At 46.8% G+C, this 19,628-nt stretch overlaps 1 protein-coding gene across 17 annotated transcripts in view; it reads right to left on the bottom strand.

The window, feature by feature from the left end:
• The window catches only part of Cacna1c (calcium voltage-gated channel subunit alpha1 C), a 548,575-nt gene that overhangs the window by 3,437 nt on the left and 525,510 nt on the right, over positions 1-19,628 (bottom strand). For all 17 annotated transcript variants that reach the window (XM_038318989.1, XM_038318993.1, XM_038318994.1 and 14 more), the window contains 7 exons: positions 13,049-13,150; positions 10,549-10,676; positions 9,934-10,068; positions 7,907-8,259; positions 4,860-4,985; positions 2,042-2,148; positions 864-967 (listed from right to left, as the gene is read on the bottom strand). In XM_038318989.1, coding sequence (XP_038174917.1) covers positions 864-967; positions 2,042-2,148; positions 4,860-4,985; positions 7,907-8,259; positions 9,934-10,068; positions 10,549-10,676; positions 13,049-13,150 — 1,055 coding nt within the window. The remainder of the gene's footprint in view (positions 1-863; positions 968-2,041; positions 2,149-4,859; positions 4,986-7,906; positions 8,260-9,933; positions 10,069-10,548; positions 10,677-13,048; positions 13,151-19,628) is intronic.

The raw sequence follows: 19,628 nt of genomic DNA, 5'->3' as shown, positions 1-19,628 counted from the left end.
GGTCTGAGCTTCTGGGGACCTGGAAATCTAAGGGAAGCATAAAACTATGTTCATGATGCTGGAAAGTTCATGACAATAACCCCTATTTAGACAGTGCTTTGAGATGAAGTTGTATCAGTTTATAAAACACATTTGTGTGCATGTGCCCACACACAGATACACATGCACACATGTATTAACACATAGATACACATGTGCACACACACACACACACACACACACACACACACACACACACACTGAAAGTACAGGCCCAAAAGGGAGTTTGTAATTACAAAGGTAAACTGGGGGGCTCAGGTTTAGATCCCCATTTGCTGCAGGTAACTGTGTTTTCACTTTCTCAGCTGTGCCAGGCTAGCACAGATTTCATTAATTAGCCTCCTGGCCTTTTCTCCTTCGAGACCATTCCCTACTTCCTCTTGCCTTAGTCTCTTGGAGTGCTGTGATTAGCGTGACCACCACGCCCAGCTTTCCCTACTCTTAACCGTGCTGCTGGCGGGTGCTGTCATCATTTCTGCACTACAGGTGGCTGCGACGTTCAGCTCCCAGGTCCCATCGAACCCTAGGTCTGACAGTCTCCGGCGTGCGCAGCGAAAGGCAGTGTGTCGGGGAGGGATATCTGCGCACTGTAAGGAGAAAGCTCGCGAGCCCTGGAGCTTGCAGTTACAATCATGAAAGGAACCCTCGCCAAGATCTCACAGGGACCTGCCTTTCGGGGTCATAGACTGTGGTATCTGCAGAGCAGTGGATGGCCCTAAACAGGGGAGCGGATTCCCAGAGACCTGAGAAGGGGAGACAGGGGTTCTGGGACCCGCCATCATCCTAGGTGGCAAGGCTCGTGGCCTGTCCACAGGTGCTACTACCTGATGGTGAACCAGATGCAAGGGCAAGGCTGTCTTCTGAGAGATGTCCCCGCCTTGATCCTTTTGTCGCTTCAGACATTCCAGATGGAAGGAGGCCCTCCGACCTGCAAACGTGGGTAAGGAACTAGAATCAGGGCACAAGTGATGGCACCAGCCTGTGGCAGCCTGTGGCAGCACTGCCACACTTTAGATCCACAACATCTAGCAAGTGTCATGTCTTAAAGCCGTAGGTCCCAGTTTGGTACAACTGAAAGGTTTGTTGAACATTTAAAAGGAGGAGCCTCATGGGAGGTTTTCCACCTTTGATGATGTGTCTTTGAGAGAGATCATGGGATGCTGATCTCTTTCCCTCCGTTATATTCCTGGCCAGGAAGCAAAAGGCACATGTCCCATCATGATGCTCCACCTTGCCACAGGCCCAAAAGTAATGAGTCGATCTTCCAAAACTGTGAGCTCAAAATTGTCTTTCTTATTTTTAAGCTGATCATGTCATGTGTTTCCCTACAGTGATAGGAAGTTGACCGAGAGAGGCTCACTCTCAGGTGAGGTACGAGGGTTAGTGCTATCTGTCCCAAGCTCTTTTTTTTGCCTCAGTTTATCTCTGAGGCATCTGAGTAGTCAATGTCTAGGTCCCATTCCAACAAACTATGTCTTTGGAGAACTATCTTTCTGTGGAATAATCTTTTTGTACACTGTGAAGATGTGTCTTTGCCAGGGTGCCTTCTGATTGGTTTAATAAAGAGCTAAATGGCCAATAACTAGGAAGGAAGAGGTTAGGCAGGACTTCCTGGGAGAGAGAAAAGAAGAGGAGATGAATCTAGGTAATGAGAGATGCTAGAGGGCATGGAAAGGAAACAGGAGGTACAAGATGGAAGAGGGGTAAAAAGTCACAAGGCAAAATGTGGATTAATATAAATGGGTTAATTTAAGTTACAAGAGCTAGTTAGAAACAAGCCTAACCTAAGGCCGAGCTTTCACAATTAATATTTTCTGTGTCATGATTTGGGGGCCGTTGGTCCAAGAAAGCCTGCCACATCATCTTGTTAGTGTGAACATCTACCAGCCCATCTCTAGAGGCTGCCTCGGTGGGCTCAGTTTCTCAGCTGTCCCTGGTGCCTGACCATTGCCACCTTGGAGGTGACGACTGTCTGCATCTGCAGGGCAGCACCTGAATTTACCTAGAGAGGCAGAGCGGAGGAAACTCCTCTTCGGAGACTGCTGCATCTCCCTCTTGTCCTCCTCTGGGGACGTCAGCTGCCGGTTTTCATCATCCTGGTAGGAGAGACTGGAACAGAGAACCCTTACTGCCTGCTCCTGAAGGCTGAGGGGTGCCACCCACCAGGACAGCTGTTCTCCCCAGAAGCAGTTTCCATTTTCCTTAGTGAAAGCAATGTCCATGTGGGGCCTATACTACAGGTGTGGGGAGCAGGTAGCAAGGTGTGCTAAGAAGCTTGTGTCTGTTCTTAGGCACTGTGGTTGTTTAACAGGCCTGCATGCTGCGGTGGGGGTGGGGGTGGGAAGATGTCCCAGCTCTTGATACTGTGCAGGAGCTTTGTGGTTGATTTTTTGTTGTGGTTTATTGTTTTCCCATGGGCTGAGGATTGAAATTACAGGCCTCATGCATACTAGACAAGTACTCTAACACTGAGCTGTTATCCCATCCCTGAGCCTTGCATTTCTCTTGGTTATAGAGAAGTAGGAAGAAAAATTCTAGGCCTAGAGCATTCTCTCAGAAGTAAGTACCTTAGGTGCTTGTCTGTCTTTACATAGTAGGTCTATGCTGTTCACTTTGGTAATTCTTGATGCTGCCCCAAGATTCCCCTACCTCTCCAATTCTTCTCTGCGTGACTATCTCTTCACTGTCAAAAGCACATAGGTCACAGTCTGTAGTGATCCTGCAATCATCCGGTCAGCAGACAGCAGGACAGTAGCAGCAATTAAGACAGTGGTTCTCAACTTTCCTAATGGGGCAACCCTTTAATACAGCTCCTCAAGTTGTGGTGACCCCCAACCACAAAATTATTTTCATTGCTACTTCATAATTGTCATCTTGCTACCGTTATGAATCATAATGTCAATATCTGTGTTCTCCAAGAGTCTAGGCGAATCTCAAAGGGATGGCTACCTTTGAGAACAACTGCCTAGGGCCTCCAGTGGAGGACTTCCAAGCTTTTTGGTGGTGCCTCATAATGAAAACTATATCATACCTATCCCCAGTCTCAGACATCCCTAGCCATGTGAGACCTCCACTCTTTGCATGCCACTCTCTGATTCGATTTCTCTGTTACTGTAGTCGATATTATTTTTTTCAATGACTGTTGGCCATCACCCAATGAAGTTGATCAGTCTTCAGTTTGAGAAGCACAGTTATATTCCAGCCCTCAGTGGATTAGGTCACAGACTGCCACCACGAATACCCTTTTGTTAAGTTTTTTTTTCTTTTCTTGCAGTGCTGAGGATGGAACACAGGACCATGAGCATGCCATGAAAGCATCCTACCACTGAGCTAGGCTTCAAGGCTAACACTGTGCAGCCTGCTTCCTCTGACTCCACCCCTGCAACCAAGCACAGTGATTCCAAGAACATATATCTGTTTGGGACATGAGGATCTCATATTCTTATGTGGCCAAGCCTTGCGTGCATTCCCAACCAGATAAGCCCTCTCCAGTACATTTTCTTCTTTCTCAGCTGCGCCCATTCTTGCAGACCTGACTTCTGCTTGGTCTGGTACACAACTGCTTCTGGGCTGGTTCAGATGTCTGTGCCCCTTGGCACTGGCACCACTCTGTGGGCAGTTGGCTAGAAAGGTCCACATTTTCTTCCTTTTCTGTGATTTCTTAGCTTCCTAACTAGTTAGTAAAATCTCCCGGATTTGAAGCTGGCCTTTTCGGAGTTAGGTAAGCATGCAGTAAGAATAGGAATCTCTCCATCCAGGTCTTCCTTAACTTTAAGGGCCCGAGAAGCTGGTGCATACCAAAGCACTTTCAGGAATGTGAAGGGTGTGTGCAGTAGTCATAAACGTTTCTCAAGGAGCCTAGAGAGGCACATACTTAAGCACACGCGTCATAAACAATATTTACTCTTGCAGTACCTTCCTGTTGTCTTCTGCTGATCTTTTATTTTATTTATTTGTATCAATTATTAGTAACTGCATATTTATGAGGCATGGTGTGACCATCTGACATCTGTAGAGAATGTGTGATGACTAAGTCTAGGCAGTTAATGCCCACTTCCTTAAACAGTAGAGATTGCTGACGGGTGTAATAGACAGTATTTCCGGGGTGCACTGTGGCAGTTCAGCAGGCATGGACAGTATGGCATGAATGCTCCATCTTTTTACATTACTTTGTGTTTGGCACCTTTGAGGTCATTTTTACTAGGTATTCATAAAATATATGCTGATCCAATTCTTAAGAGCACTGGTTCTAGCCAGGCGGTGGTGGCGCATGCCTTTAATCCCAGCACTCGGGAGGCAGAGGCAGGTGGATCTCTGTGAGAGTTAGAGGCTAGCCTGGTCTACAGATGGCCAAGTTCCAGGATGGCCAGGGCTACACAGAGAAACCCTGTCTCAAGATAACCAAAACCAAAACCCAAAACAAAAAAACAAACAACAACAACAACAACAAAAGCACTGGTCCTTCTCACCAGATGAACATTACAGTCACCCAGTGGATCTAAATAAAAGCAAAATATTCCCAAGAGGTATGCCAATTGTGCTTCTTCTGGGGAGACTTAAAGAAGCTATTCCAGAACAAATTTATTTGAGCATCATATATGTCTACTGACTCACACTAAGAAATACACCTATAACTTGATCTCACAGTTTAAGAACAATATTTAGAAGTCTTTCTGGAAGTGTTCCGCAGTGAGGCCACCCAAACTGCAGATGGAAGGTGTTACTGATATGCCACTGTGTGTCCCAGAGGAGGGGTCTCAGCACTGCTCCCGAGCCCCCACCCTTTCCCACACTTTGGGTCACCTGGGCAGAAGGCTTACATATCTGTGGCGAGCAGGCTGGGCTCGCTGCAGTACTCGGCGTCCTCACTCATCCTCACGCTGCAGGTCTCATCGGGGAACATCTCTTGACTCACCGAGGCCCCCTGGCTCTCTCGGGAGTGGCACCTGCAGCACCCAGAGTGGGGAAAGGCATCAGCATCTACAGCCCCCTGCCTCTTCCTCAGCAAGGAGGATGACACTGGGCACACACAGAGATACAGTCCCACGGCTTCTGATGAAGTCACAGAGCCGCAGATGCCACAAGCTGTGTCGGGGCTGTGTGGGAGAGTCAGGGAGGTCTGAATTCTGCCTTAGCTCACTTACTCTTCGGCCCAAGACCTTTAGCTCACCCCGTGCCTCAGTTTTCTCCTTGATGACACTAGAGTGACACATGCCCTGCCTGATGCGGAGGCCTAGTCAGTGGGCTGACTGTCACACAGCACGAGGATCTGAGTGCCATCCTAGCCCCTGCCTGGAGAAGCAGGGCACAACTAGCTGAAAGGGTGAGCTCCAAGTTCAGGGAGAGACCCTGTCTCTGTGGACTGTAATTGAAAAACCCAGGAGAGCCAAAACAATCCTGTACAATAAAGGAACTTCAGGAGGCATCACCATCCCTGACTTCAAACTCTACTACAGAGCCACAGGACTGAAAACAGCCTGGTATTGGCATAAAAACAGACAGGAGGACCAAAGGAAGCAAATTGATGACACAGATATCAATCCACACACCTACGAACTCCTGATTTTTGACAAAGAAGCAAAAACTATAAAATGGAAAAAAGAAAGCATATTCAACAAATGGTGCTGGTGTAACTGGATATCGACATGTAGAAGAATGAAAATAGACCCATATCTATCACCATGCACAAAACTCAAGTCCAAATGGATCAAAGACCTCAACATACAACCAATCACACTGAATCTCATAGACGAGAAAGTGGGAAGTACACCTGAATGCATTGGCACAGGAAACCACTTCCTAAATATAACTCCAGTAGCACAGACACTGAGAGAAACAATTAATGAATGTGACCTCCTGAAACTGAAAAGCTTCTGTAAAGCAAAGGACACGGTCAACAAGACAAAATGACAGCCTACAGAATGGGAAAAGATCTTCACTAACCCCACATCAGACAGAGGTCTGATCTCCAAAATATACAAAGAACTCAAAAAATTGGTTATCAAAAAACAAATAATCCAATAAAAAAAAATGGGGGTACAGACCTAAAATGAGAACTCTCAACAGAGGAACCTAAAATGGATGAAAGACACTTAAGGAAATGCAAATCAAAACAACTCTAAGATTCCATCTTACACCTGTAAGAATGGCCAAGGTCAAAAACACTGATGTCGACTTAGGCTGGAGAGAATGTGGGGTAAAGGGAACACTATTCCATTGCTGGTGTGAGTGCAAACTGGTACAGCCCCTTTGGAAATCAGTATGGCGATTTCTCAGAAAATTAGGAAATAACCTTCCTCAAGACCCAGTAATACCACTTCTGGGTATATATCCAAAGGATGCTCAGTCATGCCACAAGGACATGTGCTTGTGAACAACACATTCACAGCAACATTGTTTGTCATAGCCAGAACCTGGAAACAACCCTTAATGCACCTCAGCTGATAAATGGTTAACATTTACACAATGGAGTACTACACAGCAGAAAAAAATATGACACAGCAGAAAAAATATGATATCTTGAAATTTGTGGGCAAATGGATCAATCTAGTAAACATTATATTGAGTGAGGTAACCCAGACCCAGAAAGACAAACATCCTATGTACTTACTCATAAGTGGATTTTAGACATAAAGCAAAGAAAAATCAGCCTACAATTCACAATTCCAGAGAACCTAGACAACAATGAGGACCCTAAGAGAGACATACATGGATCTAATCTACATGGGGAGTAGAAAAAGACAAGACCTCCTGAGTAAATTGGGAGCATAGGGACCATGGGAGAGGGTAGAAGGGGAAGGGAGAGGTAGGGAAGGGAGCAGAGAAAAATATATATAGCTCAATTAAAAACAATAAAAATTTAGATGATTTGCAAGGCATAGGAGGGAAGAGCTGGTACTAGGACTGAGTGCTCAAAGGTGGGACAGAGGTGGTGTTGCAGAAAAGGGTGGGGCCACCAGAACAGGCATGGGTCAACTGCCTCATCTTAATAATACCATAGGTGGAGCCAACCATCTGAGCAGCACACACTGCCTGTGTGTGGAGATCTCCTGGGTCCAAGGGCTCAGCCCACAATGTTGTTGGGTGGTTAGAGCAGCTAGTGTCCCAGAGTATATACTAGGTAGGATGGAAGTCATGGCAATAATCATTCAAATGCATGGGCCATGGAGACTTGAGTGTAGCCACCTAGAAATGGGATGATGTGAAAACCAGTGAGCAGGTACGCTGCTCTGTGGGTAGCAGATCAGGACACTTGGGATTTGAAGAGATGCCTGAAATTTGCGATTATAGTCTAGGCCAGCGGGCAAGGGAAAGGACAGTCATACTGTGAACTGGTAGGCTGGAAGGGCAGCTAGGTAAGGGTGATGAGCAAGATGCAGTGGGTGTCCTCTCCCATCCTGGCTCAGGAGCCTACAGCCGATGGAGCAGGTAAAGAGGGGACCTGCTGCAGCCATGGCATGCTTCCTTAAGCTATAGAGGTGGATATATTGCCCAGTCTCATCTGGATGAAAAGCCAGGCTTAGGGACCTGGGAAGGGGCAGGGGCTGGTCTTGTTGCACAGGCCCAAGTCATACGTCTTGAAGGGTCACAAGTCAATATGCTGAGAAGGGATGAGGGGGAAAGGACTGTCAGAGGTGTGGCATCTCAGAAGACATCTGGGAAACAGAGTAACGTCATCACTGTTATTGCTGTGAGTGAGCAGGAGCGGATGGAGGTGACAAGCTGGCTCCAACCTCTAGTTCAGGGCAGCAGTCTCCACTGGAGATTGGCGGTTGCACAGAAGGCAGAGGGATCTAAGTCTGTCTTTCCTGGTGTCATCTGGCCAGGGCGTGTGAAGCCTCATGCCCAGGCCTAACCCCCTACTTACCTCTTAGAGCTGAGCTTCCAAGCTGCCTCCTGTATCCGGACAGCAGGGGACAAGGGAGGCCCATGGCCCTCCACAGTGCTGACCGTGCTGGAGTAGCCGGTGGGATGGGGGAAGCGACCCAGGGCAGTGTTGTTGGCATTGTTGATGTTGGCGTTGGAGCCTGTGGATGAGTAGCTGCTGGGGGTGAAAGTGGAGTCCACCAGTTTCTCATGGGATGGAGACTCGGTGTCACCCTGGCTGTTTCCTGTCTTGTTGATGTGCAGCGGGCGCTGGGTCGTAAAGGTCTGGGGAAAGTTGCTCCTGCTGTCGCTCTGATAGTAGCTGACGTGGTTGCCAAACAGGCCTCCAGCCCTCTGTAGACAAGAGAGAGGAGTAGGTGGAGAAGGCTTCTCTGCATTCTCTCTCCTCCCTCCCTCACCCTCTTTCTCTCTCTCGTCTTGTACAGCCGTGGTTAAGAAGCACAGTCCACAGGAAGCCATCTTGCCCTCCAAAGAGGCTCACACTCTGGGCACATGGTAGAGGGAGGACTTAGTTCCACAATTCCCTCTACATGTAGCATCAAGATACGAATTCACTCATGGGCCTGGGCAGGCAGGAGGTTGCTGGTTCTCCCTGGAAGTCTGTTCCTAAGGGAACACCAGAGACCAAGGCTGCGTTTCAAGGACAAGTGCAAGATGATTGTCCTTCACAGAAACCAGCTGCTTAGCTTGGTGGAGCTCACTGTGGGTGTTGAGGGGTGGGAAGAAGGAACGGAAGAGGCGAACCAGATTGTTTTGTGGAAACACAACTGGTTTGTGGAGCGACAAGCTGGATCAGGCAAGTTGAAAGTTAGAGGGGAGAGTTTACTGTATTGATTATATCACGGTTTCCTTTCCTGTAGGGGTTCTTTGAGATTTAAAATCAGAAACAAGTATTTTTCTCCAATATTCCTTTTTTGTCCTGGAGCAAGGAGTCTGGGGAATAGTGGTTGGCAAGGTTTGTCTAATGTGGTATCTGAAGGTCCTTGGGAGCCAGACCTGGGAACTAGGATTGGCAGGAACTAGAAGGGAGTGATGGAGGACTCTCATTGGCTAATAAAGAAACTGCCTTGGCTTTTTGATAGGACAGGATTTAGATAGGTGGAGTAGACAGAACAGAATGCTGGGAAGAAGGGAAGTTAGTGAGACGCTTCAGGCAGTCGCGAGAGACAGATGCCGTGCCTCTCCTCTCGGAGACAGTCGCCATGAAGCCAGCCACCAGGTCAGACATGCTGAATCTTTCCTGGTAAGACACTACTTCGTGGTGCTACACACATTATTAGAAATGGGTTAATCAAGATGTGAGAATTAGACAATAAGAGGCTGGAACTAATGGGCCAGGCAGTGTTTAAGTGAATACAGTTTGTGTGTTGTTATTTGGGGGCATAAGCTAGCCGGCAGCCAGGAGCATGGCGGCGGGAATGCGGCCCGCTGTTCTCACTACAGAGGGAGTTGGATGGGAGACCGCGGGCTCATGGCCCAGCAGTGTGTGGATTTACTCACTGCCTTACTGTAACTGCAGGGAAAGAGCAAGAGGCCTGGAGGGGATGCTGTGGCTTGGATATCTGAACAAGGCAACCACTGCTGTCCAGCTGTGCATAGGAACCCACACCTAACACGGCTATTTAACCTGATTTCTTCTCTCCAAGAAAAGTCAGAAGTTTGTATTTTTATTTAGCTAGGCCTAATATTCAAATAGTGGTGAATAAAATAGATTTTCAGATTATAAGAAACCCAGAGTTCCTACTCCACACCTTCTGATGAGAAACTTCTCCAGGAAAATGTCTTTACAGAAACAGACACCCCCTGTTGTCTGAGAGTTGGCCATATTTTGAGCTTCTGTGTCCTAGAAGGAAGTCATGGCATAGAGTTGGCTTGGAAAGAAGGCAGGGAATTAGGAGACAGCTGACTAGGAAGGACGTGGCACCTCTCAGAGAGAGCTGGCAAACACCAAGTTAGCACACCCTTTCTCCATAACTGAACTTCGTGAAGATAAGTCTTGGCACTTACCCTGAAGATGTCATCTTCGGAGGCAGCAGACACAGCCTCCTTCATAGCCTTGTCCAACTCTTCCTCAGCGGTAAGATCCCCAGAGATGGCCCGTCGGATCTCAGGCCCAATGTCATGCAATGTGCGCAAGCCAGCCTGGAATCCAGAGGGACACGTGAAGACCCAGGTCCTTTTTACTGATCTTTAGTCAGCCAGGACCCTGTTGTTCCTCCACAAGTCCCTGCCTCTCTGTTTCTCTGCCAGGCAGCTGGGCACCCACACTAGGAGATGGGCTTCCCTGTACCCCCATCCCCACCTCAGCCGACCACGCTAGAGCAGAAGAACCTATTCCTCTACCTAGGAGGAATGAAGACATATTACAGACCACCAAGAATCTGCTGACTCAGGAGCAGAGGGCTATGGGGACTAGGGGCTGGGAAGGCTGGCAGGACGGTTGAGTGAAGGATGTGGGCAAGGATGTATGAGGGGAAGATAGCATCGGGGAGGTTTAGAGAGCTCACAAGCTTTCTTGGGATGGCACCTGGCCTCTAGGTAGCTGGCGAGACTTGGACCCTGGCTAGGGTCAAGGCGAGGTGACCAGGGCCTGAGTGTGGGCAGCTCCCTCCAGCCCCTCACCTGCAGGGACAGTGCATTTCTCTGAGAGGGCTTGCCCACCAGCCCCTGCTCTTTTCGCTTCTTGAATTTTCGGAAGTACTCTTGGATCAGGAAGGTGGCATAGAACTTGCCGACTGTGACCTCGTCATCTAAGGCACACAGACAGAAGAGGATGAGTGATTCTGCCAGAACTCCTTGATTGTTTGCAGCACTGAAAGCTTCTCTAACATATTTGCTTTAATTTCTTAGTGCAAAAGAAAACATATAAAGAGGCATATGGCTGAAAACTCCCCACATCCCTGCCTGCTTGCTTACCACCTCTCGACAGCTCGTCATGCCACCAGTTTCTTGAGCTCTTTTCCAGAAATAAGCAAGCATGTTCATATCCTCCTTTTCCCAAAGTTTTTTCTTCTCTCATATATTACATTCCAACCTCAGTTTCACCTCTCTCCACTCCTCCCAGGTCCTATCCCTAACCTCCTCTCTGCTAGATCCACGCCTCTGTTTCCCTTCTGAAAAGTGAAGGCCTCCCAGGGATATCAACTGAACATGGCTCAACAAGTTACAGTAAGACTAAGTACATCCCCTCATATTAAGGTTGGATGAGGCAACCCAGTAGGAGGAAAAGGGTCCCAGGAGCAGGCGAAAGAGTCAGAGACAGTCTTGCTTACACTGTTAGGAGTCCAACAAGAACACCAAGCCACACAATCGTAACATATATGTGGAGGACCCGACTCAGACCCACGCAGGCTCCTGACGGTCGCTTCAGTCTGTGAGCCCCTATGAGCCCTGCTTAGCTGATTCTGTGGGCCGTGTACTTGTGGTGCCCTCGACCCCTCTGGCTCCTACAATCCTTCTTCCCCTTCTTCCTTTTTAATTAAGACAATATCTCCCCATCTTGTCCAAGTGGCCTCCAATTCCTGGGATCAAGTGACCCATTCCCTCCTGAGTAGCTGGGACCAGAAGCATATGCTGATGTCTGTGCCTGGCTATTTTTTTCTCATTTTCCCCCTCACAGAAAAGGGAGGTTATTATCAAGGTTACACTTTGCTTTTCCCACCTTATTGAGTGGACATTACTAAGTCTTGTTTGAGCCCACTTACCACCAAATGACCAGTCTTCTAATTGCCAACACAATTCTAGTTGGGTGAGATGGGCTAGTGGCAGGTCAGTCTTCCTTCTTTAAGGTGGGTGATTTCCCTTCCAGCCTGCTCGCTGGCTTAGACCATGTTGCTGGGCTGGGCACACAAGACTACACCTGACATGGTCTTGATCTTAGGAGTGAGCTAAATGTTAGGAGTGTCCCCAGGGGGAGTATTTCATGGAAAGCAAGTGGTCCCTTCATCTAGTCTCCTGCTTTGTGTGAGAAGAACAGATGGCTGGGCTGGGCAGCAGGACCTGCAATGACTTTCCTGATCCCCACTGTTCCTTCAGAGTAGCCAACTCTACAGAAGTTCTGGGCTTACCATGGGGCAGGGTCTCATTTCTATACCTGGAAAACCCTGGAGATCCCTGACGAGGGAAATTGGGAATGAACTGGGGAGTCCTGTGTTCCCTCAGGCCTGAGTTGGATGCCTGAGTCTACACTGTACCCACTGGGAAACCCACATAGCTTCTAAGAACATTATTTCCTGGAGTGAACTTCATAAAGATGAAGCAGCAAAGCATTAGGTGACACAGGCTGACTCCTAGCACACCTTGCCTTCCCCCTTCTCAAACAGGAAGTCTCACCTCCAAAGGATGTTTCTGGAATCTGTAGGCTTAACTAACATGTTAATAGAATGTAAATGACACATGTAAAGTGTTGACAGTATTCAGCGCTGTCTTGTTTACATTCAACAGTTACTCCTGTTCAGTGCTTCATGTGAGGGTCCCATCAGTTACTATAGCTTTCTGTATGGATGTACCAGGCATTTTTATAGTGAATGCATTTGCTTTTAACATACCTCATTTTAAAGCATTCTACTACTGCTGTGGGAATTACAAGTGCAGGCAAGGTATCTGTGAATTTGACTTGGGATTATAGGATGGATGGTGTGGAGTACTTGCTATGGAAGGAGGCTTGTGGCTTGACAGGCATGAGAAATGCTACTCTAGGGGAAAAAAGAGCTTTTAAAAAGATGTCATGAGTCTCAGGCAATTTTCCTTCCAGAGCTCTCTAGAGCAGTCAGCCCAGTGGCTTATGGGTAAATCTATACCCATATATTGTAGAGTTCCCACGAATGTTCTGCCAAACTCCTAAGCATGGAAGGGCTTGCCTGTTCCCACGGTGAATGTGGCATTACAGCAGGTTTCTAATGAGGTAGTTTGCATTCAAGGTTGTGTAGGACATAACAACCAAGTAGGGCCTCTGAGTCCACGGAAGGTTCCAGAGAAAGAAGGATCCAGAAGCACAGAGAACTCAAACATGGAGGTCTCAAGGGTTGTCTGCACTGCCAAAGATGGCACATCTGGAGAAGGTGGAGAAGCCCTACAGGCTGGGCTAGAGTAGCCCTGGTGTGGGAATGCAGGGAACACTCACCACCTGCAGGGGGCACCACCTGGTCCAACAGCTTCATGCTGGTCCTCTTCCAGATTTTCTTGATGATGGCCCGCAGCTCCTCATTGGCTTGTTCTAGGTTTCCTGATAGAAGGAAGTGCAGAATGAAAACACCCCCGCCCCCGACTGCACTGGGAAGCCCCACAAGTCACCCTGACTCATCACATTCTGCTCCCCAATCTTCCTATTTTCTAGTTCCTTCCATTTTCCCTTCTCAGATCTCTTTACTTACTTCCTTTCCTTGTGACTTCCCTTTCTTGCCTTGGCCAACGCCATTCTCCTTCATTTCCTACTCCATTGTAAGACAGCTCAAAGACCACCCCCAGCCCCCAGCTATGTTCCCTCCTGCTTAGTGCTGAAGAGTCTGACGGTGCCTGCAGACATTCATGTTTCAGTTCTGATCCATTTGCACTGCAGGGCAGCATCAAGGCTGACCCTGAGGCTGACATTTTACAATGACATCTGTGGTGACCCAAAGAGAGTGGCACTATTAGGAGGTGTGGCCTTATTGGAGTAGGTGTGGTCTTGTTGGAGGAAGTGTGTCACTGTGGGGGGTGGGCTTTGAAATCTTTTTCTCAAGCTTCACTCAGTGTGACAGTCAGTTGACTTCCTGTTGCCTGCAAGATGTAGTGCTCTCAGCTTCAGCATCCCATCTGCCTGCATGCCACCTTGTTCCCCACCATGATGATAATGGACTGACCCTCTGAAACTGTAAGTGAATGTTTCCTTTATAAGAGTTGCCATGGTCATGGTGTCTCTTCACAGCAATAGTAAACCCTAAAACAGAAGTTGGTAGCAAAAGTGGGGAATTGCTGTGCTAAGCCTGACCATGCTTTTATATGGAGTAATGTGGACATTGGTACTCTGGGTCAGGTAAGCAGCAGAATGCTGTAAGAACTGCTTACTTGGGCATACTAGTAGGAGCATGAAGGACAATGGTTTGAAATGTCAGAAGCTGGCGCAAGAGGCTCCAGAGAAGACTTTTAGTATATTGTCTGGAAATTGTTCTTGTGATATTTTGGTGGAGAGAGTAGTTGTCTTTTGCCCTTGTCTAAATAACCTCCCTGAGATTAAAGTGAAGAGTTTTGGAATAATTACCATGGCAGGAGAAATCTTAAAACAGCTTAGTATAAACTCTGTTATGTGGTTTTTAGTGGTAACTCTAAAGATTTATAATGTAAAGGAGCAAGCTGAGCAGGGGAAATTACAAAACGTAAATTTTGAGGAGAAAAAGAGCATCAGGAAGTGGAATGGACCTAAATCCTTTGTTTGAGGAGATAAATGGATTGAGGAATGAAATAAAGGTGGTGACCTCAGGACAAGATCCTACCCAAATAAGTTCCCAACTTGTGGAATGGGATAAATGAAAGTTTAGAGCCATCTGTGTTGGTGGACGCCTTTAATCCCAGCACTGGGAAGGCAGAAGCTAGTGTATCTCTGAGTTTGAGACCAGCCTGGTCTAAAGAGCAAGTTCAAGGACAGCCAAGCTTAGGCAGTGAAGGAAAACAGAAAGCTGGTGAAGATGTAATTAAACATGGGGGCCAGGTTTCAGCTCCAGTAAGCAGCAGAACTTGGCAACTTTGGCCACATGGTTCTGGCTTTAGCGTTAAGGATAGAAGAAATGGGTTATGGAATTTGCCTCTGCACCACTGAAGTCAGGAATGTGTCAAGGGTGTCCCTGAATGGAGGCCTAGTAGAGAGGCCATAGACTGAAGCTGTGAAGTTGAAGCCTGGATTGCCTTGGAGAACCCAAGTTGGTGAAGATGCCAGAGTCTTGGGATACCTGACAAAGAGAGCTGGTCACAGGAAGTAGAACAGCCCAAGAGATAGGAGTGTGTTGCAGTCAACAAAGCTGAATGGAGTTGGAGATCTGAAGAGCATTTTGACATTAGACGTGGAGATGCAGAGTTTGGAGTTTTTCACAGCTGGTTTCTGGTCTTGCTTTGGCCCAGTGTTTCCTTGCTATGCTCCCTTCCCTATGTTTTGAAATGGTAATGCATATCCTGTGACATTGTATGTTGGAAGTATGTGACCTGATATTTGAGTTTGATTTTTTTTTTGTTTTTGTTTTTGTTTTTCGAGACAGGGTTTCTCTGTGGTTTTGGAGCCTGTCCTGGAACTAGCTCTTGTAGACCAGGCTGGTCTCGAACTCACAGAGATCTGCCTGCCTCTGCCTCCCGAGTGCTGGGATTAAAGGCATGCGCCACCACCGCCCGGCTTGAGTTTGATTTTTACAAGTGATTACAATTAAGAGATTGTCATGCTTTCCAGAAGAGACTTTGGACTTTGAAATAAGTTTGAGACTGTTATAGACTATGGGGAATTTTGAAGTTGGACTGAATACATTTTTGCATTATGATATGGCTATAAGCCTTTGGGGGACAGGGAGTGGAATAAGGTGGTTTGAAAGAAAATGGCCCCAAAGACAGTGGCACAAATAGGAGGTGTGGCCTTATTGGAGTAGGTGTGGCCTTCCTGGAGGAAGTGTGTCAGTGTCGGGGTGGGCTTTGAGGTCTTTTTCTCAAGCTTCACTCAGTGAGACAGTCAGTTGACTTCCTGTTGCCTGCACTATATAGCACTCTCGGCTTTGGCGCCAAGTCTGTCTGCACGCCACCACGCTCCCTTTATCATGACTATAATGAACTGAACCTCTGAAACTGTAAGTGAGCCACCCTCAATTAAATGTTTCCTTTCAAAGAGTTACTGTGGGCCTGGCATCTCTTCACAGCAACAGTAAACCCTAACTATGACAACATCCTTGTGCGGTTGTAGAAAATGGAGATGTTTTGACAGAAGGATGATCCACTCCTGCCCCACACATACACAACACAGGGGCATCCATGTGTCCAAAGGATCTCTGCTGAGAACAGGGGAGGAAGTAGAAAAAACTAACAGTGGAGGCAGAGACCTGGAGGCCTATGCTCTGGAGTTTGGATGCAATGCATGCTGCCTGGGACACTGGTCTCATGCTGGTGAAGAAGCAAAGTTAAAAAGTAATCGTAAGAGGAGATGTGCTAGATAGGATCCTGGGGTTCTCCCAATGATACCTGCCCCTTGCTACCAGTGTGCACGCACTGTGTAATCCTGTGGAGGGACTGCACACTAACAGAAGTGGGAGGATTTCAGCCACAGTCTGAATGGGCTTAGCGGTGACACCTTCTCCTGGTTTAATTAGTGTACCTAGTTTGGTCATGAGAGTCCCCGAGTAGAGCACCCCACTTCTCCACAGCTGGATTTCTGATAGAACTGTGAATTAATAACTGGGTGTTCTTCGAAGCTGTGGAATCTATGGGGTTTGCTGCATAGCACTGGTTAGAGGATATGGCTGACAGTAACATCTATCATATGGGAGCTGATGGCGAACAATGTGAGCTATGGGGTCAGACTGCCTGAGTTCAAACCCAGCTGCGGGTTAGTGTGTGTGAGCAAGCAGAGGCACTCATGAGGCCTGCCTCTGCTTAAATGATGGCTCCTGAACATGCTGAGCACCAAATTCAAACTGCAGCTGAAGCCAGAACACCTCCTGGCCATTCCAACATCAGTTCCCTTCAGTAAAGATCATTCATAGCTTCTTTTTCGTTTGTTTGTTTTCTGAAACAAGGGCTTATTATGGATCCCTGATTTGCCTCAAACTCATCATCTTGATGTGTTGGGCTTCCAAATGCTGGGATTACAGCATGTCCCGCCATTCTGGACTTGGTTTCTGACACACGTGGTGAAAGAATCCTGACTATAACAATGTGCAAGTGAACTTATCTTCTGAATTGGCTTGAAAGGAGCACCCCCAAACTCACGTCTACCTGAAAACTCAGAATGTGAATTTATCTAGTGTGGTAGTTTGAATGTAATTGGCCCTCATAAGCTCATAGGGAACTGGCACTATTAGTAGGTGTGGCTTTGTTGGAGGAAGTGTGTCACTGTGGGGGGGGGTGGATTTTGAGGTCTCCTCTGTTTAACTTTCACTCAGTGCGACACTCCTGCTGTCTTCAGATCAAGATGACTCTCAGCTCCTTCTCCAGCACCATGTCTGCTTGCACACAGTCATACTCCCAGATGTCATGCTCCCTGCCATGGTGATAATGGATTAAACCTCTGAAACTGTAAGCCATCACCTCAATTAAATGTTTTCTTTGTAAGAGATACTGTGGTCATGGTATCTCTTCACAGCAACAGAAACCCTAACTAAGACAGAAGTTGGTACTGGGAGTAGGGTGTTGTTGTGACAGACCTGACCATGCTTTTGTCTAAAGGAATATAGACCTTGGGACTGCAGACTAGAAAAGCAGTTGAATGCTTAAAGTGCCACTTTATAGGCCATACTAGCAGGAGCATGAAAGACCATGGCGCTGATTAAGGTTCGAGGAACTGTGGGGCCTGGCTTAGGAGGTTTCCGAGGAGAAAAATTTTAGTGTATTGGCTAGAGATTGTTCTTGAGTAATTTTGGTGAATAATGTGGCTGCTTTTCACCCTTGCCCAAAAAGTCTGCCTGCAGCTAAATTGAAGAATTTTGGATTAATTTCCTTGGGAGAGGAAATCTCAAAACAGCCTAGTACAGACTCTGTTGTATGGTTATTAGTGTTAGCTCTAATGAAGATTTAGAACGAAAAGGAGCAAGCTCAGAAAGTGAAAATACAAAATGTACAATCTGAGGAGAAAAACAGCATCAGGAAGTAGAATGGAGCTTAATTTATGTTCAAGGAGACAACAAATTAAGAAATGGACTAGGTCATACTAGGTCATACTGTGAAGAGGGTGGCAGAGACTAAGGGATGGAGCCTTGTACTTGAGACCACCTGAAGCCAGAGAGAGACATGGAGCCCATTTTCCCTCAACACCTCTGGAAAGAACCAGTGTGCCAACACCTCAGTTTAGGTGGTTCCTCTCTTAAATTGTGAGGGGAATCAAGTTTGTGATCATTTAGTTAGACCTAAGGAACAAATGTATCTTCCAAAGGATCCTACATGGCTTTTTTTGCTTTCATTTATTTTCTTAACAACTCAATGTAACTAGAATTTCACCAATAATTGTTTCATATTGTAAATGTTTTATTTTTATTGATTTGTTTTTGGTGATGGGGTCTGAATCTTGAGCCTTGTGCTAGGCACCTGCTCTATCACTGAGCTACACTCCAAACTCTAATTTAAAGACCTTCTTCCCTTAGTGTTCCAATAGAAAATCTTATTCAGCTTGGTACCTGGTTTGGGATAAGGTTTCTGGTTCTCAGGGTACATGTTAATTTTTTTTCTAGTCACTTCCACTTCTTATAAATGCCTGAAGGGTGAGTGAAGACTGATCTGTTTTCTCCCATCTCTTGTCTGGGTGTGGGGTTGACCCCCAGTCTTACAAAACAAGTTCATAAAGGGCCTGTTTTGGATGAAGGTTCATTCTTGATTACTAGGGTATTACATGCCCTTGGCAGATATTCCCAAGAGTCTTTATGTTTAAGTGTTTTTCTTTAATTCTTAATTAACTGTATTTCCCACTGGCTCCTCCCTTAGGCATTCCCATTTGCTAACAGTGGTTATCTGCGGCTGAGTGTTTAGCAACCCTTCGGGTACTGTCATTATTTCATCGAGATCTGGTTTGCCTGTGCAGCGCATCTTCAGCATCACTAAATCTTGGCTGCTATGCACAGATCCTTTTTATTCCTTCCTGGAGCCAAAGCCTGCAGTATTAGTCTCTCTCAAGCCTTAAGTATCACAACACACTCCTTTTAGCAGGCATTCTGTCTTTTCTCCTTGGAAAAGGAAGTCCTTCCTTGGGAATGGAAAGGAAGTAATATTCACTGTAGAAAAATCTGGAAAGATCAGAGCTGAAAGAAGAACGTTCCACTACACAGTGATATTCCGTATTAATTTATCAGCAGACATACTTCCAGTTTTATCTGTTATATACATGTGTGCATTAAGCGTGTACTGGATTCTCTCATCAGCAACAGGCCTATTTATATCCACTCCCAGAACGAAGTTTTGCACTAACCACTAATGGAATTTTTTTTTTTTTGCCTTTGCTTTTTTTTAGTTTACTAGGAAAGTTTGATCCATTTTTCTTTATTAAAGTTTGTCTCATTCTCCTGACCTGTATCTTGCAGGACTGGTTTTGGTCCCCTCATGTCTGGTACTCTCTGGAAGAGTACAACTAAAGAAACCACCTCTCTGGGGGACTCTGTGAAATAAATACCAGGTACCACCATCTTTCATTATTTCACAATATGGACACCGAACCAAGGCAGCAAGTAGTTACACAATGCTGTGCCCTGTTGTATGCGATGCCCAGTGCCCTTCCACTGTACCAAGGACCCCGGCTGGAGGCCTGGGGCTCTCAGGCTGCGCTGGTGGTGTCAGTCCCTAGCTCATACATGAGAAGTGGATGCAGCAATCTCCAAACGCAGGTTCTCACGCTCTCCCTCAGACATGTGGAGTCACAGATTCACTCAGTGCTTCAATTTAGCTTTCAGAGCACCTCACGATTCTGAGGCCTTTGCTCACTCTTACGAGGTACTTAAGCTGGGTCTTGGGGGGGAGCAACAGTATCTTCTGAGCTGTGTATACATAGCCTATCC

Source organism: Arvicola amphibius, chromosome 2 (genome assembly GCF_903992535.2).
Source record: "Arvicola amphibius chromosome 2, mArvAmp1.2, whole genome shotgun sequence".
In the NCBI taxonomy this organism is placed as follows: domain Eukaryota; kingdom Metazoa; phylum Chordata; class Mammalia; order Rodentia; family Cricetidae; genus Arvicola; species Arvicola amphibius.
This window is presented reverse-complemented; position numbering and strand designations above follow the sequence as displayed.